The sequence below is a fragment of the Sinocyclocheilus grahami genome, unplaced genomic scaffold (assembly GCF_001515645.1).
Source record: "Sinocyclocheilus grahami isolate Dianchi unplaced genomic scaffold, SAMN03320097.WGS_v1.1 scaffold742.1, whole genome shotgun sequence".
Classification (NCBI taxonomy): domain Eukaryota; kingdom Metazoa; phylum Chordata; class Actinopteri; order Cypriniformes; family Cyprinidae; genus Sinocyclocheilus; species Sinocyclocheilus grahami.
Genome location: NW_015505921.1, coordinates 123,928 through 149,893, shown reverse-complemented (window position 1 = coordinate 149,893; position 25,966 = coordinate 123,928). Strand labels below are relative to the sequence as shown.

Here is a 25,966-nt window from a genome sequence, read left to right as displayed (position 1 = left end):
TTTAACCCGAAACACAAAATTCAATGCGTAATTAATTTAAAATGCCGGTAAAAACCTGTGATTTATTTTCTTAGAGTGTACACTCTAAAAAATGCTGGGTTAAATATAACCCAGCGCTGGGTTAAAAAGGAACAAACCCAGCTATTGGGTTGTTTTGACCCAGCGGTTGGGTTGTTTTGCCATCAAAATAACCCAACCGCTGGGTATAAACAACCCAACCTCTGGGTCAAAGCAACCCAACCTCTGGGTCAAAACAACCCAACCTCTGGGTCAAAGCAACCCAACCTCTGGGTCAAAACAACCCAACCTCTGGGTCAAAGCAACCCAACCTCTGGGTCAAAACATTATTAGTTATTATTTTAACATTATATTATGCATTGATATTATTTTACTAACAAATCTAAATTAGCATATACAAATATATTTTTTACTGAGATTTGATGTAGTGACAATTTTTGCATCGACATCACAACGTCATTTAGCAACAAATCGACCTTCCTTTAGCAACTTCCCCTGAAATTTTTTTTTATTTTTTTTTATTAACAAGATCAAAATACATGTATATGACAAACACTATACATGATATAAACAATAAACATTATACATGAAATAAACAATTTCACACTAGAGGGGCCCTGAAAATTAGTCGGCAACAGTGGTGGTGACGCTCTGTGACGTCATTTTCCGACAATGATGGCGGCGGCTGGAGCTTCAGCTTCAGATATCAGGCAGAGAAACCCTCTGTCTAGAGCTCCTTCGTCCGTCTAAACCATTGTTGCCAGCGGCCTGCAGCACTTGAAAAAACACCTGAAGGGATAATGAGGAACGCCGGCGTCGGCTGTGTGAAAATATCGCAATATTTCCCCTGAATAATATGTGTCTCGCGGAGCAGCCGTTAATCTGAGGGTGATTTTCAGCTCGCGATGATTCACTGGTAATTTTCCAGTAGCGTGTGACTCTCCTCAGACGAAAAAAAATAAAAAAACACACCGAAATATTCGTAAAAATGAAATTTACCGAGCACCTGTCTGCCCACATCACCCCGGAGTGGAGGAAACAATACATTCAATATGAGGTAAGAGCCGAAGAAAAGCAGCCTTGAGGTATTTTATCTCACTCCGTTTCCCTCCAGCTCACGGAACCTGTCTGAAAATCAGTCATCTGTCATTATAATGTAACGTTAATGTTTGAGCTAAAGGCAGGTTTACATTTGTATTTATGTGATTTAATGACTGTCATATCTGTTCAGGGTTAGACTGTAACTGAAAGCTAACAGCTGGTAGCTTTAAAGCTAATGTGAGTCTATATGATCATCAGGGATGCAGGGGAATCAGATATTTCGCGCTGCTCATCATCAGCTTTATATATATATATATATATATGTGCGTGTATGTATGAAACTCAAAGGACAGTATGTTTTTCCACTCAATTTCAGGATGCAGTTTAAAGAATAGAACTCTCTAAACAGCCAGTTTCTATATTAAATTGTGTTTATCGATTCAGATCTACAAATACAAATGGTGTATCCTTAATATTAGGGTTTATAATATATTAGGAGTAGGAAAACTTAATATTTGAGAATTTACAGTGTGAAAAAGTTCATCAAGCTTATAACAATGACCAAAATCGAGCGCACACTCCTTTTTTTTAATCTCTGCTTATTGCTCACATAGAACATTTAGGAGTGGCGGTGTGATGTGTCAGTGTAATAAAGCTATTTCTTTTTCCACATTGCCATGCAGTCGTTATCGGTCTTGTTTTTCAGGTCTGTAATTACCTGCAGGAGTCGTTTCATAGAAACAAACATATATGATGGTGATACAGAGCTGCAAAAAGCAGTGCTTAGCAGACTTGCATTATTTCACATGAGCTCATACGAGGCAGTTTTCTTTGTCTTTGACACTGTACTGGGTTAGAGTTGACAGGGCTTTAGTGTGCTGCAGCTCCGTCAGGGTTTAATGGCCTACGCATAATGAGATTATTGCCTTCCTCTTGGACATTTGCTAATTAATTAGTAATCATCTCTTTTTGGGAGTAGTATAGTGGATTGTGTTTTCGCGGGATAACCCAAAGGTTGTGGGTTCGAGTCTCGTACCGGCAGGGATTGTAGGTGGGGGGAGTGAATGTACAGCGCTCTCTCCCACCTTCAATACCATGACTGAGGTGCCCTTGAGCAAGGCACCGAACCCCCAATTGCAACCGAATCCGAGCAGTGGGCACCGCAACATAAATGGCTGCCCACTGCTCCGTGTGTGTGTGTGCACTTTGGATGGGTTAAATGCAGAGCACTAATTCCGAGTATAGGTCACCATACTTGGCCACATGTCACGTCATACTTAGACCGTATAATGCTCTCTCACCTGCAGTAGCACACACTTGTTTTTGGCCGCAGTGACTGGGCTCTATGAATGTGTTGATTTGTTGTGTTCTGTGGCCTTTCTTTTGTGTCACACATTCTTGACATTGCTGATGTCAGCTTATTTAGAGATGAGCGTTTCTGCTGATTTTTGGTTCTGAGTGGACTATCACATGATTCCTGACGTTTGGAACGAGAAGAAAGTGTTTCACTGTCTCAGAAAGCCTGCTGAAGTCAAGACTAAAGGCAAGGCTGCCACAGAGTTTAAGACCTTTTTCTTAGTCATGGGAATGTGGTGTATGCTGGCCTGAGTGTAGAACTGTGCAGGCCTGCTGCTAGAACAAGTAAACATCCCCGCTGTCAAGGCCAACGTTCCCCCTGAGCTCATGTTTTCTTACAGGCTTCTGCAGAATCTGCGCTGTGCTGTATACGGCAGAACTGCATTTGCATGTGAATTTGACATCACTTGGACAGCATTGTTTTTGCAATAATGTTTTGCTCCAGCTCCACTCTGGATATTTCATTTTCTTTTCTTCACTTAGGGTGTGTTTACACTTGTAGTTTGGTTCTTTTGGTCCGGACAAAAAGAAAAAGTCATACATTTACATACAAACATAAAATCATAAATTTAGTCCTGATTCTCTTAGTGTTCACACATTTTTAACACTGATCCTAAAAATAGAAAACAAAAGGCAGAGGATACAGCCACAACCTGTTTGGACTGCTTTTATGACGTATATTTTGGGAACTTATCAAACATCCAAAAAGGTTGCTGAATGCTGAAGAGCGTGATTAGGGCTGTAGGTAAACTTTGCAGCACAGCGGGTCCCCGGGAGCAGGGTTGAAGACCTAGATTTTAAATGGGATATCATGTCCTGTGGTCTTTGGTCTGCATCACATCGAAATTTCAGTTGGCTTTTTTGGTGTGCACTAAAGTTCAGATGGCAGCGTTCACACTTATTCAAATGAACCGGACTAACAGAGCAATCACACCAGAGTTCATTTTAATCGAACCAAACCTGCCACGTGTAAACACGCCAGTAGTCTTGAAAGAAAAAAGTGCATCACAGTTTGCATACTTATGCACTATTCTGTTAAATTTTGTAGTACAAGTAGTATTCATACTGAAGATTTCAAAAAGAAAAATTGCACTTAATGTACTCGGATGATGCATTTAATTCATTTAAAAATATGTATACATTTTTATTTTTATATCATTAATGTATGGGCATGATCTCATTCTTTGACATTTTTAATTGACTACACATCTGGAAGAGGACAAATAGATGTATTGTCCATCTTTAGATTTGTTCCATGTGAAAGTAATGAAGAAGAAAAAAGTATGTTAAATGAGATGCATTTATGGTTTGATTTTTTTTTCTTTGTGATGACATTTTACACTAACGTTTAGCTAATAACATTTAGCATTAAATGCTTTTAATCTGGAGCCGTTTCAGAGTGATCTTGGAGTGAGAGAAAACTGACATTTCTCACATACTGTGAGAATGTGCAGGATTTCAATATGGTTCTACTCTTAAAATTATTCACATTTTATCTTACAATATTCACAATTTACTTTTTATTCAAACATTTCATAAAAATTCTCAATGCAGTTATAATACAGAGAACTGTCTTTGACTATAGCCCTATTCAGATGGGTCTGTTTCTCCTGTCAGTATCTTGTGATGTAACAATGAGGCATGATAACTAATAGAGGGCAAGCAAAATATTGATGGGTTGTTATTGATTTGAGTTTCACAGGCAAAATAACTGCCTCTCTCACTCCTCAGTGCTTTTCCACTGGATATGTATGACCTATCACCTAGTGAGATGCATGCAAGCGAGTAAAATACCTCTCTTTCCACAATATCATTGCAGTTTTTCATTTTAAATAAAATATTAATGCAAAAGCATGCTGCCAAAAAAAGCTATTTTTTGTCATAGGCAGTAAGTTAGTATGTGTTTTAAAATAACCTTATACGTTTTCTGGTGATTATGCACTTTGTGCTAAGCTGTGGTTAGACTCATATCATAATTACTAGTGGTGCACCAATCAGGAAATTTGAGGCTCACACCAATGACTTAGCTGAGCCCCGTGATACTTTTATAAGCTATATGTAAAAAAAAAAAAAAAAAAAAAAAGGCATTATACTATAAAGTTGTATAGTACAAAAATTTACATTTTATATTTAGATATATATGTAGAAAACTGTTATGAGTAGTTTTGCTGTCACTGTCAAAGATCATGACTCCCACATGAGTGATCAGCATAACAAAAACCAAAGATACAATTCAAATAAGAAATTCATCATGAAGTGTAGAAGGCTACATTTATTACAATAGGAGTTTTTGTGAGCTCATTCTTTGCTCACTTTGGTCACTTTCTGAATGTCATCTATTCTGAATATAGTATTTTCAAGCTGGTAAGAGCCCAGCAGCCACATACACACGGCAAAGTTTTCTGAGTGATAACCGCGTCTAAATGCAGTTGTGAATCCCCTAAATTATAGTTCCATATAACACTGTGAGTCACTCCTGGAATTGTGACAGTTAACAGTGATGACAATAGCAACGTCACTGTCTTGATTTACTGATGCATAAAACGGCAGTAAAGGAATTCAGAAAGTGTGTTGGATTTATAGATACATGAAGAATTTGACATGACATTTCCCCATACTAAATTTTTTTTGCTAATGTTTTTTAAATTAAAATTGTGTTTCTAATATCTGGTGGTAAATTTGAATTCTGCTAACCAACGTTAATAATAGTGATTACAATATCTAGGGAAATAATCAACAATTATGGTTTTGTCATGATTGCGCAGCCCTAGTATGCAGTTTCTTTTCCTCTCAGCCTCTAACTGTGCAGTGATTACTCCTGAAAATGGGCACATTACAATTCACACACACATTTATATTGATGTTTTTAAACTCATTTAGTAGAATTGGAGTACACGTGTGTGTTAATTTAAAAATGGCCCAAAATGTTTGCATTATTGGTAAACCTCAGGTCACAGGTTTAAAATTAATATTGGCCAGTCAATTGGTGAATCCCTGTGGAAATGCTGCGGTGTCTCCTACGCTTGTATCTATTGTAACCAATGCTTTGTCCTTGTTTTTTCAGATTCAAGGACATGATCTGTTTCTTACAGAGGGGATATCCAATTCTAGATTTGGACAAAGTTAAAAACAGCCATTTCCTCTATATTTCTTTTAGTACTTCCTCTTCTGTACTCAAGAACTTATGTCTTTCTGTCTCACTCCGTCTGTATCTTGGCAGGGCTTCCATTGTCAGTCAGAACGGGCACAGTGCCAGTCACATGCTGCTGTGTAATATGAAAGCCAATTGTCTGACCTCTGGAAATTGTTTCATGTTCTTCTCTTCTCCACAGGCTTTTAAAGAAATGTTGTACTCCGCCCAGGATCAGGCCCCATCACTCGAAGGTAACTGAGTTAAATACATCAATACATGCAAACATACATTTTATGTGTCCCACATAATTGGACTCCGGAAATCAGCCCATAAACATAAAAATACAGTGTAAATTCCAGGTTACTGTTCTTTTTAAATAAATCAAGAAGTTTAAAGTGGAAAATTTGTGGTTTTTAGGTTGGGTTAAAACCCTTTGTTTGACCATATTAGATCTTAAATATATATTAGATATAGATATTGGGTTTTCTTATTTCAGTAGTTTATTTTATTTTTAGTAGTGTAGTTTATTGTCATCGTTGAAAATTCTAAATCAGTAATCAGTCAAAATCGGTGGTAATCATTTAAAGAGGAAAGGCAATGTTTCAACTCAGGTTTTGCAAATTTAAGGTGTCACGGCAGGACTCCAGAATGTGCCTAAAACGGTCGCATTTGCGACCAAAAATCTTAATTTACGAGTGAAATTTTTGCTAAGATCGCCACTGGCGACTATATAAATTTACATGTTATGATTTAAAAATTTGCATGTAATGCTTTTTTTCCTGCTTGTTTTGGGATCGCATCTTTTGTTATGTTGACGTAATAAACTGAGATGATGCACATCAAAGTTCAGTGGAAAAACATTCCTCATTTCTGCCGAACACCAGCTAAAAGCAGCTCCAGTTGTGGCAGCATTAAAGAGATTGAAAATGACGGAGACGTGCAAAGTACAAGTGCAGAAAAGCAGTGTCTGTTTCGTGCACAACTTGAACAAACTACAACAGGTAAATCTGTCAGCTATGTGGACATAGACAATATCATTAACACTTCTCGTTTATAATCGATACTTATATGGCTTCTTGTTATCAGGAATTTTAGTCTATATGCTGTGTTGTTAATGCGTGAGCTATTCTATGTAGCGCACTTGCCGTCCAATAATCGCAATAAGCTTTGTGCTTTGTTACCTTTTAATAAACAAAGTATCAGCTTTAAAATTCTGCCAAATTCATAACGAAATTAAAACAATAAATACCGTTTTGGCGCTCTTTAGCACCTCATTTCAAGCGGCACGTGAACCCATCAAATCGTTCTATTTACTACTGTAGTACGAAATAAACGTGAATGGACATCAAAAGGTATATTATAAAATACAGTTCAACTTACTGAAATGTCTCATGTAATCGCTCATTCAGTGTTTCAAACTGCGGAAAATATGTAAAGCTTGTAACAATGTCACATAACAATACATTTATTGAATAATCATTCGGCGTCCATAAGCTCAATAGTTAGCTAGAAAAAATAACTATAAAGAGGAGCATTTTGCTAAATATATGCACTATATTGCATAGGCCTAGTGCTGGGCAATATACCGGTTCAAACAGTAAACCAGTTTGAATTACGCAACCGGTATGAATTTTTAAACCAGTACAAGTGCCTAAGCAACGTAGACAGCGTCGTGAATTGAGAGTTAACTGTTAACTTAACCTGCAAACATTGCTGGCGGCCTCAGATTATTGTTGTTTCCCCATTCACAGCACGTTAAAACATCACACTCTTACTTGATCTGGACAATCGTTAGAAAGATTAAAGATTCCAGCATCGACATTTGACCACGATTTATGATAAAGCTCAGCTGCAGTGACAGTAATTTCTTCATTTATGTCAGGAGTGCAAAATAATCAATCGGTAATGTATGATATTTTGAGTAGAATAACAACACGCATTCATATTCAGTCACATCTGCTACAGTTTATTCGAGTTCACATAGCTGCACTTAACGGCGTCCATTTGGGCTTAGAGTTAAAAAGTGTGCATATTTGGAGAAATAGTGATATACACAGTATATATGTGTATATATATATATATATATATGCATGCAGGGCTGGGCGATATGGCCAAAAAAATTATCACGATAATTTTTTTCATATCAGTCGATATCGATAATTATCACGATAAATATCAAATCTTTATTTCTTTCAAGTTTAAAGCCAGATTTTTGCTCCAAAGTGAAAGTTGTAGAAACCAGACCATTAATTTTCAAATTAATTTTTAACAAAATAAACATCTAAATAGAAAAATTATTATTTACTTAGTTTCTGCATGTTCTAATGAGTGATATTGTTTCAAATCAAGAAACAGATTTGGGTTGCCTGATAATATTAATAATAATATCACTTTTTTGTCTCTTAGAAATGCACATTTGATAGTAGCTTGAGTTAGGATGCAGAGGTAAATTTTTGTTCATTATTAAAATCAGTAACATCTGTAAAATTTGTAGCAACCTCCGTTTTATATGGTTAAATTTATTCTGACCAAGGTTTTTTTTTATTTTTTTTATTAAGCATTGGTCTCCCATAGTAGCATACATTTAAATCATGATAAACACTGTTAAATCCACACATATAGAACCTCAATACCATAAATATAATGTTTTTTAGGTAGCCTATTTGTATGAAAAATAGTAGTCTAAAAACATTCAGTATAAATGCACACATGCTATAGCTTAATCACAAATATATACTATAATTACCATTACTCCTGTATTAAAATTCAGTGTGAATATCCCAAATTTCTGCCACAATACCATGGTGCAGTGAGTGTAACTACAGTAAATCCATGGTAAATGATGGCGATTTGTAGATTGAAAAGCCTTCTGACTCTCCCATTGCACACAGTGTTTCTCCTGTTTGGCTTTAAACTAGTTTAAATCACCGAGTCATTTGTGTTCATCGCTGAATACAAGTGCTTCACACTGGATCTCACAGCACTGTTCAGTGCTCGCGTGACCGAGTAAACGCATCTGCTCTAGTGAGCTTGCCGCGCGGCAGTTTGAACTTTGATCCGAGGGGATAAACGGTCCATGTGGAGCTTCAAATGAGTCGCGCTGTTTTGTTCCGCTTTTGGCGCATAAACATTATATGGAACATTTATCAAACTCTTCATATCGTTTTATCGAGGAAAATTATATTGCGATAATTATCGTTATCGAATTATCGGCTGGGTGATAATTCGATAACGATAATTTTGCAACCCATCAACTGTTACATTCTGAAATTGCTTTGCTTGCAGCTCGCTGGTGTTTGTACAAAAACAAACACCTGTTAGTGTCTCTGCTACTTAAGCTTCTGTGTTTGACCTCACCCACATGTTTTCAGAAAAAAGCTTTTGTTTTGAGTTCAGTTTGTGCAGTTTCAGCAGATACAAAATGTTTTTCGATGTCGATAATTTTCTGTCTTTTGCTTACATGTCAGTAAGGCTTGAGCAAGACTCAATCGCCCCTTTAATCACCAATGCAATTTATGACGTCCGTTTATCCTGTGTCACAGATGAACTGATGTTCACAAAAGCTTAAAACTACATACAAATTCACTAAAACATCTTTTAATCATTGCATCAAACCCTTATGAGTAGATCTAAAACATGTATTTGCTAGACCTAGTAACCTATACTTGAAATAAGCGCAGAAAAAAAATACATCTCAGAATGCAATGTCTCTACAATATGATACTGAATTACAAATGAAGTGGGCTGAAAACGGAATACTACTGTATATTTATAGACACTATATAAAAGATACAGCATGTTACTGTTTTATGACATTATAATACTGTTAAAATGTACCTGTAAATTTACAGTAACATTTTACATTGTAGATAAAGATGCTTGCTAGTGGCCTGGTGTTCTCTAATAGGTAGTGAATTCAACTTTCAGATCCAGAGATTCAGTAAAAAAAAGTGAATATCAGTCAAACTCCCGGTGGCATCACGCCATGTCATAGGACCTTCTGTCCCATTATACTTGACTACCATCTGGCAGTTTTCATATTCACAGTCCGCAGTGCTTAAAACATGTATTTGCTAGACCTAGTAACCTATACTTGAAATAAGCGCAGAAAAAAAATACATCTCAGAATGCAATGTCTCTACAATATGATACTGAATTACAAATGAAGTGGGCTGAAAACGGAATACTACTGTATATTTATAGACACTATATAAAAGATACAGCATGTTACTGTTTTATGACATTATAATACTGTTAAAATGTACCTGTAAATTTACAGTAACATTTTACATTGTAGATAAAGATGCTTGCTAGTGGCCTGGTGTTCTCTAATAGGTAGTGAATTCAACTTTCAGATCCAGAGATTCAGTAAAAAAAAGTGAATATCAGTAAAACTCCCGGTGGCATCACGCCATGTCATAGGACCTTCTGTCCCATTATACTTGACTACCATCTGGCAGTTTTCATATTCACAGTCCGCAGTGCTAAAAAAAAAATGTATTTGTGTCTTTTTTGGTTTGTTCCATCCTGTCTTAATGGCAGTAACTGGAAATGACAAATCCTGACCTAAAATCAGTGTAAGGTTACCTCACCACAGTGACATTTTGAAGTTATCCTTAGTACAGTGTGTAATTGAATTGCTTTGTCAGATTATAATGTCTAAACATGGGTGATAAAGAATACCTTTGTCTCGGTTGTAATACCATGCTATCTGTTAGTTCCTGGGGTTCATCTCAAGACCCACGGCTGATGGAGAACTTATGGAGGACAGTTTTAGCGCTCAGATAAGCGGTGATTTGCATCCAAAGGTTACAGCGCGTGCAAACACACACACACACACACACACACACAAACACATGTCCAGATATAGATTTTTTCCTACAACAGTGCTAAAGCTCACAGAGAGCCATAAACCTGCATGCTGAGTGTTTCTAAGCTGTGGGATGATGGTAGTTGTGATTATCTTGAAATAACTGTAATCTTCTGTCAAAGTTTGTGGTTTTTATGGGTGGTGATAAGTGTAGCTAATGCGATTGTTTAAGTAAAGCTATTATTTTGGAGGGGAACTTGCATGACCAGGGTTTTTCGTTAATAAGATGCTGATTTTTCTTGATGACGGATATCAGAAAGGGCTGATAGTGCAGGTGTTTGAAGTCATAAACCTCTAATTTGAAGTGTTTGCGTACAAAGTTACGTGAGTGATTATGACCATCTTTTACTTGGCAGTGCTTCACAGTCTTAAGAGTGAGATCATAGTCCCTAGATTTCTTAATGAAGATTTCATCACGGTATGTAATTCTTTCAAAGCTGTGTAATATCTAAGTGCATTTTACCTAGAACTACAGCTAATGATTAATTCAATGTCAACTGTATTGTCATTTTTAGCACATCGCATGGCAATGAATAAAAAGCGAAACACGGTTTCTTCAGGAAACTACATTGACATTATATACAACAGACAGAAGGACTAAAGACAACAATAAATACAGACAATAGTATCACAAGGTATAGAGTAAAAGAGAATTGACAATGATAAAGTGATAAGACTGTTAATTATTATTATTATTATTTAATTGCATTTTTTTTTCCGACTGTCATGTTATTCGGCATACTGCTCAATTTTCTCCTCCAAAAAATATGCATTTTTGAAGGCTAATATAATATATATATATATATATATATATATATATATATATATGTACCCTACTATATAGTTCAAAAGGTTGGGGTTGGTAAGATTTTTTTTAATGCTTTTGTTTTTTGTGTCTTATTCTCACTAAGGCTGTGTTTATTTGATTAGAAATACAGTTAACTTTACTATTTTGAAATATTATTACAATTTACAATATTATTTTTTTTATTATATTTTTATAACAGTTTCCTGTTTTAATAGATTTTAAAATGTAATTTATTCCTGTTGGAATTTATTGTTGTTAGAAACAGTTGTTCTGCTTGATATTTTTGTGGAAACCATGCTAAAATTTTTCCAAGATTCTTTTTATGAATAAACCGTTCAAAAGAACAACATGTATTTGAAATGGAAAACTTTTGTAATCTTAAAAATGTCTTTAGTGTCACCTTTGATCAGTTTGTTGGTGTCATTGCTGAATAAAAGTATAATTGACCCCAAACTTTTGAACATCAGTGTATACGTACCATGTATGCTATGCTACACATTTTTATTCCATTACAGTTACTGTTCATATAAAAATATCAGTACTTACAATGTGGTAAATTTTAAGCCAAAATGTTTCATTAATGTATTCTTGGACAAATTTCTGAACCCTTGCACTGTTGCTCACCATCTATGCTTTTTCATAGAAATTCATTTTTCACTATTGTAAAGTTGTGGAATTGAAGAAGATCCTCCATGCACGGGCACACACCCAACTAATCAACAGTGACATTTGTTGATAATTTGTGCTGTCAATTTTATTGATTCGATTTTGCAGTCCTAGTTTTAGTTAGTTTTGTGTGAATTTAATCACTGACCTGGAACGACAAAAGAAGTAGCTCCCTGATATGGGCTTTTTTTCAGTGACCGATGCAAAGCAGATACTGTTATCAGCCTGTAATGTAAAAATAACCAGGTAGCTGATACATTGATCAGTCACTGGTCAAAAGTACAGAAAGCAGCAAAGTCCAAAATTGTTGTGTGTTAGGTTTAAATAAATACAGAGGGTATTTCTGTAAGGTCATGCATTCCCTGGAAGATTTCAGTTCACAAGTTCTCAAGTAGTTTATTTTCTCTCCCAGGAGCTTCAGCTGAGAGGGAGAGCTGTGTATGATCATCCTAAAACTGAGCTGTGCTTTCATAGCAGGCCAGACACAATGACCCAGCTGAAGGTCTCACTGGGGAGGGTTACCTAAACCAGTGCAGAGAGCTTGAATCCAGCAGGAGTAATCCAGTATTAACATGGGATCAGATCAGATCAAACAGTTTATCATGAGAATAACCCAGAATCATCTTAACCCTTTCACTTCGAAGTGTTTTTACACAACAATGAACTCGCTGAACTTCAAATGGCCATCATAACCCAAAATATTTCGTACATGTTTACTTGAGGGTTTTATAGTAACTGATGGGTGTCATGTGATAAGCCAACTGCTTACTCAGAGAGATTTTTGACCCATAAGGATTTTTTTAACTCTCTTGGTGACAGCTGTGGTTTAGTACTTTGATCAAGGAAGCAGTTCCTTATAAAATCTTATATACCTAATAGAACTTGCATGTTAATGATTCTTGGCATATTGAAACGTGGCTAATTTATGAACAAAGCTTAATGGACCCCTGTCAGTGTTTGTTGTGGAAGTGTAGGATTATGGGTTGTTTTGTGAGTCTACTGTTTCAAGGATCACAGCTGAGAGTCATGTTTCATTTTTTTCAGATGACACGTGTTTTTCAACCACATACAGACCACAGCACTTGAGCTTTGGCAGATGAAATATGAGTAACAACGTGCGTAAAGTAAACCTCCTTCTCTTTCCAAATTTTTTCACTGTGGATTCCACACACTCATGTAACGATATTCTCCTCACTGGCCTCTTTGTTTTAAGAGTTACTCTTAAATGCATCTGTACACCAGTGTGAAACTCTTAATTTAGGAGGCGATGCTCCTAAAATGTTCTTAGGATAAAGTGATGCAGGTATTTTAAGCCATGACTCATTTTGCCAAGTCTGAGAGTGCTGAGATAGTGATTCATTGTCTGTCTGTCTGTCTGGACAGTATAAGTCTGACTTAATGTCATTGCGCTCTGTATTTTGTCCCTCAGAGGGGAATATCATGCAGTTACGTCTCTATGGTGTCAAAAGTATTTACAGTCAACAGAAACTTCACATGCCCCCCAAACTGTAAATGTTTGAAGTCACGACCTGTGAATTGTTATGATTATTGTGATTTAAGACCATGCTGACTTAATTAGTCTTGACTCTTGGTTCTCAGACTAGGGATCTTGGAAAGACATGACGCAGAATAATTATACAGGGATTCCTTAAAGTGATACTTCAACCAAAAATGAAAATTCTGTCGTCCTTTACTCACCCTCATGTCGTTCCAAACCTGTACGGTCTTCTTTCTAGAGCAGAATGCAAAAGAAAATGACTACTGTTCAAATATTTTTTTTTTGTAAAAAGATATTAATACTTTTATTCAGCAAGGGTACATTAAATTAATTTGTTAGAGAAAAATTCAAATTTGTATATAGGCCTGGTTGATAAAACGGTGTCGATATTTATCGATGGTAATCTTCGATAATATCTTCGATAACGATATAAAAAATGTTCGATATAGTGCATGATATAGGCACGTGCTATGAGACCGCACACACAAACACGAACATGATTGCTGTGCCTGCCTGTGATGAGGAGATTGTGAGTAAAGAATGAATATTAATCGAATTTAAAATAAACATTTGCATTTGAATGCAAAAATAGTACAATCCAATGTTAGATGTGCGTCAGGGAGCGTCATCAGTGGAGCACGAGATGCGGTGATGATGATGTAAGTGACATTGTAGTTTAATGTTTTGTTAGTCTAGCCCACGAGACGCGCAGTTGCTGCGTTATTCATTCAAAATATTAGAGAAATATAGTAGCTCAATGTCTAGAAGATCTTGATTAGGTTAAAACCGAAACCAAACCATTCACACAGAACGCATATACAGCACATTTTCTAGACGGACAAAAATACGACTGCTGCACTCACGTCTCACACAAGAGATGTAGACAGCCATGCAAAATTAAAACAGTTTAAACTGTGATGATGTAAGTGACATTGTAGTTTAATGTTTTGTTAGTCTAGCCCACGAGACGCGCAGTTGCTGCGTTATTCATTCAAAATATTAGAGAAATATAGTAGCTCAATGTCTAGAAGATCTTGATTAGGTTAAAACCGAAACCAAACCATTCACACAGAACGCATATACAGCACATTTTCTAGACGGACAAAAATACGACTGCTGCACTCACGTCTCACACAAGAGATGTAGACAGCCATGCAAAATTAAAACAGTTTAAACTGTTAGAAAACACGTCGCAAATTTGTGGAGGTTTATTCCTTTTCACTGCATCTCATATGTTTTTAAAGGCAATCTGTGTGATCGGCGATTCGGCTCTTTGTATTAAGCAATGCATAAATACGTGATGCTGTTTTGTTCATAATTGTTTATGCAATTTACGAAATTATATTTTATTTATGAGTTAATTTAGACGTAATGCACGTTTTTTTTTTACAGACAGTTACTTCCTTGCGTTGACAATTTAATGTGCTGCATTATTTTGCTCATTGCGCCCTCCTGTGGCCTCGGGAGACAAGCCAAAAGTTTAACCTATTTAATCAGCATATAAAACATTAGAAATTAAATAGTTTAATTTTGTTTTTGACTTAAAACTAAAAAAATTAGTTGTTTGTCTCAATAAATTGAGTTAATTTAAAAATACAGTGTACAAATACATTTTAACATATATTAAAATTGAGAACTGATATTTTAAATTTGTAATAATATTTCACAATATTACTGTATTTACTGCAAATACATAAATGCAAAAAAAATTAATCCAGCATTGGTGAACATAAGACTTTTTTCAAGAACTGTTTTCATAGACAGTTGAGGTCCAGTGTTGTTGCCACCAAGGTTATTATAGTTTTGAATTTTTAAATTAGTTTTATTTTAATATAGTTTTCAAATTTGCTATAAAATTCAGTTTAGTTTTTATTAGTTTCATTAATATTTTTGTTAGTTTTAGTTTAGTTTTTATTTTGTGAACACATTTTTATTTAGTTTTTATATAGTTTAGTTTCAGTTTTAGTTTCAGTTTTAAAGTTGAGCAGAATTAACAGATCACTTCCAGAGCGCAGGCCAAAGACAGACGTAGGCATAAATTAACCTTAGTGAGGCAAACATATAGCGACACAAAATTAACGCATGCTGAGATTGATTAGATAGCATAAGTATACAAATATACGCCAAAGAAAGCAGTCAAGCCTTTTTGACTAAATTAATCTACACAAGTTGCGCTTAATGTCATATCCAATTATGTGTGTTGAGATATTTAGTATGAATGTAGCCTGATTTGGTTGTCTTTTCTTATTTAACCATAATCATGATATTCTAACTGTGGTGTCTTGCTCATTTTTCCGTGAACAGCCGTGCATAAATCAAAACTGGGACTAATGAAATTCAATAATAACGGCAATCGCATTTAACAGTAAAGGCTTATATTTGAATGTTTTTTTTTGTCATTTATGAAGAATTATAAGCATGTGTATTATGTGATTTAGCCAGTGCACATTTGTTCAAAAGCCTGGCAGAATGATCAGAAGATGCTAGGCAGAAGTTTTGTGTTGTTTACAGAAAGGACGCACGTTCTCATCTTTTTTTCTGTTAATTATCATGTTGTGCTGCATGTCTGTTTTTCTTCAAAGCACCGACTTAGAATGCCTAATGTTGGTTTGATTGCTTGTGTTACATGATAAAATAAATAATCTTGCTTAACTGATGTAATAGATTTAATGCGAGTGCGGTTCGGGTCGCGACTCGCGGTCTTTGTCAAACGGTTCTGGTCTGGTACAGAATTAAATTAGTGCTGCTGTCAGATAATGGGTCGGGTGTTCTGTTAAGTACTGCTGGTGCACGTTTACCAAACAGGACCCGTGCAGACTTTAAACTGCTTTGCGTCTCTCCGTCAGATAACCCCATGTGCGTGATGCGCCATTACAGGTAGGCTATTTCTATATATTTTTCCGCCAAGGGGTGAGAACTTAATGATTATGAAAACGATTATTTATTTTTGATAAATATTATTTTAATTTTATTTCAGTTAGTTTTTCAATAACTGTTGTTAGTTTAGTTTCGTTTTAGTTTTTCAATTATTTTGACGTTTTTATTTTATTTCAGTTTACGAAATAGTTTTTTCATCAATCATTTTAGTCTTAGTTTTAGTTTTCATTTACGAAAATAACCTTGGTTGCCACCCCAGCATGCTTCAAAATATATATTTTTTTGTGTTCTGCATAAGAAATATTCAGGGGCCGTCTACACTGGACGCATCAAAGCAAACGTTCCAAATCCATTGTCCTGTTGTCGAAAGTTCCACAAGCACTTGAAACATGTCAGAAGTATAACGGGGCATTGGTTTACTGCATAGTTGTCACGCCGCATACAGTGTAGACAGCTTCACTGATTATAACGGGTTCTTTTGTTGCGTCACGCTGCTCGTGTCTGGTGTAGACATGGTTCAATTTTAGATAATTTAGATGGGTCTTTCCAATTCTGTAGAAATCTGTGGAGATTTATGTGGAGCCCTGCTAGTGCAGATTTTGTGTGGACCTGATAACGACGATTATTTTGGAATCTATTTTTTTTTTTTACAATTAATTATATAGTTTAGTTTCAGTTTTAGTTTCAGTTTTAAAGTTGAGCAGAATTAACAGATCACTTCCAGAGCGCAGGCCAAAGACAGACGTAGGCATAAATTAACCTTAGTGAGGCAAACATATAGCGACACAAAATTAACGCATGCTGAGATTGATTAGATAGCATAAGTATACAAATATACGCCAAAGAAAGCAGTCAAGCCTTTTTGACTAAATTAATCTACACAAGTTGCGCTTAATGTCATATCCAATTATGTGTGTTGAGATATTTAGTATGAATGTAGCCTGATTTGGTTGTCTTTTCTTATTTAACCATAATCATGATATTGTAACTGTGGTGTCTTGCTCATTTTTCCGTGAACAGCCGTGCATAAATCAAAACTGGGACTAATGAAATTCAATAATAACGGCAATCGCATTTAACAGTAAAGGCTTATATTTGAATGTTTTTTTTTGTCATTTATGAAGAATTATAAGCATGTGTATTATGTGATTTAGCCAGTGCACATTTGTTCAAAAGCCTGGCAGAATGATCAGAAGATGCTAGGCAGAAGTTTTGTGTTGTTTACAGAAAGGACGCACGTTCTCATCTTTTTTTCTGTTAATTATCATGTTGTGCTGCATGTCTGTTTTTCTTCAAAGCACCGACTTAGAATGCCTAATGTTGGTTTGATTGCTTGTGTTACATGATAAAATAAATAATCTTGCTTAACTGATGTAATAGATTTAATGCGAGTGCGGTTCGGGTCGCGACTCGCGGTCTTTGTCAAACGGTTCTGGTCTGGTACAGAATTAAATTAGTGCTGCTGTCAGATAATGGGTCGGGTGTTCTGTTAAGTACTGCTGGTGCACGTTTACCAAACAGGACCCGTGCAGACTTTAAACTGCTTTGCGTCTCTCCGTCAGATAACCCCATGTGCGTGATGCGCCATTACAGGTAGGCTATTTCTATATATTTTTCCGCCAAGGGGTGAGAACTTAATGATTATGAAAACGATTATTTATTTTTGATAAATATTATTTTAATTTTATTTCAGTTAGTTTTTCAATAACTGTTGTTAGTTTAGTTTCGTTTTAGTTTTTCAATTATTTTGACGTTTTTATTTTATTTCAGTTTACGAAATAGTTTTTTCATCAATCGTTTTAGTCTTAGTTTTAGTTTTCATTTACGAAAATAACCTTGGTTGCCACCCCAGCATGCTTCAAAATATATATTTTTTTGTGTTCTGCATAAGAAATATTCAGGGGCCGTCTACACTGGACGCATCAAGGCAAACGTTCCAAATCCATTGTCCTGTTGTCGAAAGTTCCACAAGCACTTGAAACATGTCAGAAGTATAACGGGGCATTGGTTTACTGCATAGTTGTCACGCCGCATACAGTGTAGACAGCTTCACTGATTATAACGGGTTCTTTTGTTGCGTCACGCTGCTCGTGTCTGGTGTAGACATGGTTCAATTTTAGATAATTTAGATGGGTCTTTCCAATTCTGTAGAAATCTGTGGAGATTTATGTGGAGCCCTGCTAGTGCAGATTTTGTGTGGACCTGATAACGACGATTATTTTGGAATCTATTTTTTTTTTTTACAATTAATTCAACAGGATTACCAGATTAATTGATTTTTGTTGGTGCAAAAGGGTGTCCTCAGTTGCCTCAGAGCCCTGCTAGTGCAGATTTTGTGTGGACCTGATAACGACGATTATTTTGGAATCTATTTTTTTTTTTTTTTTACAATTAATTCAACAGGATTACCAGATTAATTGATTTTTGTTGGTGCAAAAGGGTGTCCTCAGTTGCCTCTATAGAATGTAGTCTAATGTTCTTAACCTGGATGATGACTTCATTTTATTCATGCTGTTTTAGACCCTTATTTCACTTACAAAAAGGTTCATTTGAGTCTTCTCTAAATGCTTGGAATGACATGAGCCAAACTCCTATCCTTGAGATCTCCTGCACAGAAATTGTGTTTTAAACGAGAGTAACATTTTCTGTGTGCGGTGTGTGTGAACCTGCCAGTGACGTTTCAGACCCAAAGATCATATTCACAAGGTCCTACATGTGAATCTGATGTACTGCTATGCAGTAAGAGCTTCACTGCTTTTTTTTCTCTTTCCCACAAACAACCTCAGGCCTTTGAGTTGTGAGAGAGAACCGAGTTCTCTGCAAGTTTCGTTTCCTCTTTTTCTGCTCAGTATATTACCTTGTTTTTTTGATAGAAAATGGCTGCAATATAACAGAGTGAAAAATTTAAGGGGGTCTGAATACTTTCCGTACCCACTGTGTGTGTGTGTGTGTGTGTGTGTGTGTGTGTGTGTGTGTTTTCCTGAGTAACCTTTTCACACTGCATCCTTTAGTCACAGATGAAGACACTGTCAAGAGATACTATGCCAAGTTTGAGGAGAAGTTCTTCCAAACATGTGAGAAGGAGCTGGCCAAAATCAACACATTCTATTCAGGTAACTAAGTGTAAACATTAGATTTGTTTAAGGTAAAGCTCACAGTTTGTGTCTAGTACTTGTTTCCATTTTTTGTCTTTAGTATTTACAGTGACAGGTTACCCATCACACAGAGATTTACCTTTGAGAAAACAAACATTAAAGCTCCTGAGCTAAAGCCAGGAGTTAAACCAGGACTGCTGTTATTTTTTATATCCCAATAAATAACCACCTGCTTTCTCTTTCTCTCTCTCAAAGTTAATGTGAAATAGGTCTTTGTGGGTTAGCATGATAAACACCCCACCGCGGTGGTACAGCAAAACACATTTTTGCACACTTGAATGTTTTTTTTTTTTTTGATGTGAATGTTTGGACACGAGTGAAGTACGAAGCATTGTTTACAAAATAAATAAAAAAATTGGTTTGCAGCCAAGTGTTACATTGTGACCGTGGAAACATTTGGATTCATGCCGAACGAGATGTATGAGCCCATAAATTTGAATTAAGTCATACACGGTTTTGTGAGTTGGTTTCTCAGATCTCAACATTACTGGTCACACTGTGTGCAGGAGCTATTTTATAGAAATATTTTATCTCATGGGTTTCAGTCTTTATTGCTTGTCAAATTCAATATTATCACAGTTTGTACTTGTTAGGTAATGCATATAAAGGTTTTTTTTTATTATTATGTACGGAGCCCTGGACATGACATTTACATTCAGACCAGGAATATGCTTTCCATCCTTCCAGCTGCTTTACATACTGATGATGTTTCCATTCTTTTATGACACAGAGAAGCTTGCGGAAGCACAGCGGCGATTTGCCACTCTGCAGAATGAGCTGCAGTCGTCTCTGGACGCACAGCGGGAGAGCAGCCGAGCCACAGGTCTGCGCCGCCGTCGTACTGTCTTCCACCTGTCGCAGCAGGAGCGCTGCAAACATCGCAATATCAAAGACCTGCAGCTGGCCTTCAGCGAGTTCTACCTCAGCCTCATCCTGCTGCAGAACTACCAGGTCTAAAAGCATGCAAAACACTTTTAGTCTATGGTTTACAAGCCTTAGTTCTCAGTTCTGATCGGTTGCTCACATCTGATTTTTTTGATTGGCTGTTCATGATTTTTATTTATTTTTTTAATGTGGCAGGTTGAACGTAGCCTTAAATGTTTTAAAAAAATTTTGAATATTGAAAATTGTGTCATGGTGTTTGGTGGAATTGACTACATAGAATCCTCTGCACATGATAACTTAATTATTCCCTCGGTTGTTGCTTTTTCAGTAATTCCCATTTGATTACGATCCAGCTAGTGTCTAACTGTTTTTTTTTATTCATTTCTGATTGGGCATTCTTTGAACTCAATCTCATTTAAAATTTTTTAATGTGGCAGGTTGAACGTAGCCTTAAATGTTTTAAAAAATGTTTGAATATTGAAAATTGTGTCATGGTGTTTGGTGGAATTGACTACATAGAATCCTCTGCACATGATAACTTAATTATTCCCTCGGTTGTTGCTTTTTCAGTAATTCCCATTTGATTACGATCCAGCTAGTGTCTAACTGGTTTTTTTAATTCATTTCTGATTGGGCATTCTTTGAACTCAATATCATTTAAAGTGTTAATGGTTTCTCCCTGTCAGAATCTAAACTTCACAGGCTTTCGGAAGATTTTAAAGAAACATGACAAGATCTTTGAGACAACACGAGGCGCTGATTGGCGTGTGGCCCATGTTGAAGTGGCTCCTTTTTACACCTGTAAGAAGATCACTCAGCTCATCTCTGAAACCGAGGTACCATTCACTCAAATGACTCATTCCACTTAAAGTATAAGGTTTTCAGATAAACTATTTCTGCTTTAAAGAACAATTAAATTGTGACTGATCAAAATAGCACAGTGGTTAGTTATTCTGACAGCATGTTCTTAAATCCCATTTTGAATATTGAAAATTGTGTCATGGTGTTTGGTGGAATTGACTACATAGAATCCTCTGCACATGATAACTTAATTATTCCCTCGGTTGTTGCTTTTTCAGTAATTCCCATTTGATTACGATCCAGCTAGTGTCTAACTGTTTTTTTTTATTCATTTCTGATTGGGCATTCTTTGAACTCAATCTCATTTAAAATGTTAATGGTTTCTCCCTGTCAGAATCTAAACTTCACAGGCTTTCGGAAGATTTTAAAGAAACATGACAAGATCTTTGAGACAACACGAGGCGCTGATTGGCGTGTGGCCCATGTTGAAGTGGCTCCTTTTTACACCTGTAAGAAGATCACTCAGCTCATCTCTGAAACCGAGGTACCATTCACTCAAATGACTCATTCCACTTAAAGTATAAGGTTTTCAGAAAAGCTATTTCTGCTTTAAAGAACAATTAAATTGTGACTGATCAAAATAGCACAGTGGTTAGTTATTCTGACAGCATGTTCTTAAATCCCCAGGGCCTTGTTACCACAGAGTTGGACGGAGGAGACCGACAGAAAGCCATGAAGAGGCTCAGAGTGCCCCCATTGGGAGCAGCACAGGTAGAACACTCTGTGACTTTCACTAAAACACCTTTCATTAGTACCGTTAAAAGAACATGAACATCTCACCATCCTGTGCTCTTTATCTTAGCCTGCACCAGCATGGACCACTTTTAGAGTAGGACTCTACTGTGGTGTCTTCGTTGCTTTAACAGTCACAGTCATCATCACAGGTATATAACTTCTCATATGCCTTTTAGAAAACTGCTATTTTAATGAAAGTTTGCTTTTAGTTACTTTATAAGGTCTAATATTTCCCCCGTCTCTAAAGACATTTGACAACATTAATATAACTTTGTGATCAGAATCTTTTTCAAGGATTCAGTGGTTTGGTTATATTGACAATTATATGTTTTGCATGTGTAGGTGTTGTTAAACTTGTTAAAGGAGAGGAGAAGAATGTTTGGCCCCTGGTGAGAATTTATCGAGGTGGTTTCCTGCTCATCGAGTTCCTTTTTTTATTGGGAATCAACACGTATGGATGGAGGCAGGCTGGAGTGAACCATGTGTTAATATTCGAGCTCAACCCCCGCAACAACCTGTCCCACCAACATCTTTTTGAGGTAATTAGAAATCTGTTATTGAAGTTCTGACCAATAAAATTAATGTTTTATTTTAATTCCATCTAAAGCAAATTTCACAACTGTTTTGTGAAATTAAGATATATAAAGATTTGTTAACATAACAGTATAGCATCACAATGTTTATTAGGCATTAATTTGTACGACATGGCAAGAGATGATTAAATATAATGCTGTTGTTTCATTTTTTGAGTCCTTTATTCCGTGTGACTTTTCGAATGTACAAAATTTTTATGTGAAAAAAGAACAGTTGTATGTGCGCTTAAAATAATCACAGATTGCTCACATTTATTTTGACGGCCACTTCATACATTTAGAGATTTTTTTCAGTGCACAGCTCTTGTCAAATTTCCTGCCAGGCTAAAAACAATGTAAAATTAAAAGAACCAGATTTATAAATTTATTTCTCTCTGTTTATGTGCAGATTGCTGGTTTCCTTGGAGTTCTTTGGTGCGTTAGTATTCTGTCCTGCCTCTTCGCTAATTACACAATGATACCTATACAAGTGAACCCTCTAGCTCTCTATGGATTCTTCTTCTTTTTCCTTATCAACCCTTTCAAAACGTGCTACTATAAATCTCGCTTCTGGCTACTCAAATTACTGGTAAGAGCCAGGAGAATCCTGAATAACTGTGGTGAGTTCAGAGCTGTGCGGGACATCTCAGTAGCACCTATGAATGCAGATGACCAGACGCTACTGGAGCAGATGATGGACCAAGAGGATGGAGTGAGGAACAGACAGGGAAAGAAGAACTGGAAGAGAACCTACAGCATGCCTTTGAGAAGACCATACCTCTCCTCTCAGTACGCTCAGCCTCACAAACACAAATCCATCCTATTCTTTTTAACCAATTAATTGACCTGGCTTTTCCAGTTATTTGTGATTTACTAGATAATAATTTTTTTACTCTCAATTTGTAGTCAATGAAATTTTATAAAGCTAACTATAAAAATGTATATTCTTTATAAAAAGACCTGTGGAGTTTAAGTAAGGGATAATGCACATCCAGCCGGTTGTTATCGCAGAATAACTCCCGGCACGACTTGTATCACCCTGAAGGGGGTTATTCTGCAATAACAACCGGCTGGATGTACATTATCCCGCTTATTACACGGCTGCTTGCCACATAAGTAAATAATTAGACACATTAATTGACATGACTTTTGCAAAAATCACACATTTAAAATTAAGCTACCTAATATGTTCCCTGTTTTCCAAGCGGAAGTGGTTTTTAACCCTGGTTCTTCAAAGAAAAAAAAAAAACAGTTGAAGGGGTGAATAAAAAAATATATTAGCCAAGAGTTTGTTGTTTTAGCTAATTCTAATGCTGTTTTGTCTTATTTTAAATGATTTGAAGTCATCTTGAGGCGCCCTTGAAAGTTGGCAGATGCCCCCTAATGGGCCCCGACCTCCTGGTTGAGAACCACTGGTTTAGATGGATCAAAAAGCTTATTATCCTTGCAACTTCCTCCTGAAATTAAAATATTAGCAACACTAGCAATGTCCTATTTTTTTTGTACAAAGACCTCACCAGTTTTAGTTTTTTACTTTTGATAGAGAGGGTGTAAAATAGGGCTTGAAACCACAAAAAAAAGTATGATAAATGTATTTTATTTTAATTTTTTAAATGGTCCACTTAAGTGTCTGAAAATTCGGGACATACACTTTAAAACCTTGAATTATGAGATTTCATTTTGAAGCAATGAATGAGTAACAGGGTTGCACATTTAGCCTAACTAAAGGTGCCCTGCAGTTTAGGACCAAATGTTGGTTTGTTGTTATTGATACAGTGAATGTGTGTTTCATATAACGGAGAGAAAAAAATTTGTCTTCCTTAAAACAGCCATGAAAATGAGGTTTTTGATTTTTTCAATTTTGATTTGTTGATGTACATGAGGTAATGGTTTGTTTTTAAATTAAATCGAAACATTTAATAGTTCTCTCGCTAAAGAACATTTTAATAAAGGGATTTGTGCCTTTATTAAAAAGTAACAGGACATCAGGGACCCTGTTTGTGGAAAGTGCCTTGTAAACTTCAAGAGCACCATCATACAGATGCTCTAATGGGTTCTCAAGGATATCTTTTCTTTTTTTTTATTTTCAGGTCAAAGGTCAGAGACACCAAAGTCCTGATAGAGGACACCGATGACGACACCTGACCCTTGCGTCTACAGTGGCTTGAGAAGTTGTTTTTTATAGGACCATAGATCTCAGTGAGCCTCGACTCTTCAGAAGCTTTCCAATCAAGCCATCACAAAGCTGCCTGACTGCACACACACACATTTCACACCGAGACCTCACTGACTCTCACACGCAACAGGAGTGGCCACTTCAGTTACTGTACTGTTTTTGATTCCTTCGTTACTGCCTTGATAATTTTTGTGAAGATCCAAACAAAAAATGAATTCAGTGGACGGTGTACATAATACGTAGTTCTCAAACCGCTTGACGGGACCCGCGCTTATATAAATCAAGCACCTGACTTTGGACACGTCATCGCAGCGTGATCAATCAATCGGTTTGGATACTTTGTCTTTAAAGACTTTTATGATGAGGGTTTATTCATGTAGCAGACACATGGACTGGTTTACCCTCATTCATGAAAATGGCAATTTATACTTGTACTTTTTTTTTTAATGTACATTTCATTGTTATTTATGTGAAGGAGAGATGCCTTGAACGTTGCTTTAAAGGAAAACTTTTAAATAGAGCAAGGATTTACCTTGAACCTTTACCCAGGACCTCTGCATGCTTTTGACCAACCCTCAGGTGGCTCTGAAGGAAAAAATACCAATTTGATTTATATTTATTAAACGCTTTGCCAATTGTTTAAAACACAAACCACCAACGTGATTACCTGCTCTGAAATGCCAAATGGGAATTTCTGCCTATGTTTATTTTAAAACACTGTTCCATCATGTGTCTTAAAGTCAATCCAAGTTGAAGAGGTGCTGCTCTGTAGACTCGGAAAGAGAAGAAAGCCCTTTGCTTTAAAAGTGTCAGGCTCATCTTAAGAGCAAGCCAAATATTAGAAACATTCCTCAAGAACTTCTCCTGACCTGTTATCTTACTTCCTACATACGATCACCCAGAAACCCCATTTTGTTGTTTCTTAAAGCTTGTTAAACGCACACAGATCTTACTCACCAATCACATTCCACTGAAGTAGCATTCCATATTTGTGATCTTCTCTTTAATGTTCAGTCAGTGTCTTCCAGAGTTTGACCATTTCTTAGACCACCTGAGGGTTTCAGAGGTTCCTGGGAGAAACGACACCTTCCTTTTCTTTTCAGCTGAATCTTTGGCTGATACACGAGAGCACAAAGTTTCTTTGTGAATCATTTGTTGCATAAGTCATCACATTCAGTGTGATTAATTATGTAAGGATGGGTTTCTGAACGATTATGCCCAGGGAGTTCTCATATGATGGTTTATAATCTATTCCAATCAAAGATGTGTATTTGTACATCTGAAAGCCTAGCTGTCTGTGAACGAGATCGACGTT

General features: G+C 36.3%; 1 protein-coding gene across 1 annotated transcript; it reads left to right on the top strand.

Moving 5' to 3' along the window:
* Nucleotides 1-668: 668 nt before the first annotated feature.
* On the top strand, nucleotides 669-25,966 carry xpr1b (xenotropic and polytropic retrovirus receptor 1b). Its single transcript, XM_016245049.1, has 10 exons — nucleotides 669-1,075; nucleotides 5,748-5,799; nucleotides 19,279-19,380; nucleotides 20,153-20,373; nucleotides 20,994-21,143; nucleotides 21,796-21,879; nucleotides 21,971-22,052; nucleotides 22,246-22,442; nucleotides 22,885-23,264; nucleotides 24,566-25,966. The coding sequence occupies exons 1-10, from the start codon at nucleotides 1,007-1,009 to the stop codon at nucleotides 24,618-24,620; spliced, it is 1,392 nt and encodes a 463-aa protein (XP_016100535.1). The 5' UTR covers nucleotides 669-1,006; the 3' UTR covers nucleotides 24,621-25,966.

Excerpts from the sequence above, each read along its gene's own strand:
- xpr1b (XM_016245049.1), top strand. The coding sequence starts at position 1,007 with ATGAAATTTACCGAGCACCTGTCTGCCCACATCACCCCGGAGTGGAGG. Across the intron at positions 20,374-20,993 it reads TCCTGCTGCAGAACTACCAG|AATCTAAACTTCACAGGCTT; the intron begins GTCTAAAAGCAT and ends TCTCCCTGTCAG. Across the intron at positions 23,265-24,565 it reads AGACCATACCTCTCCTCTCA|GTCAAAGGTCAGAGACACCA; the intron begins GTACGCTCAGCC and ends TTTTATTTTCAG.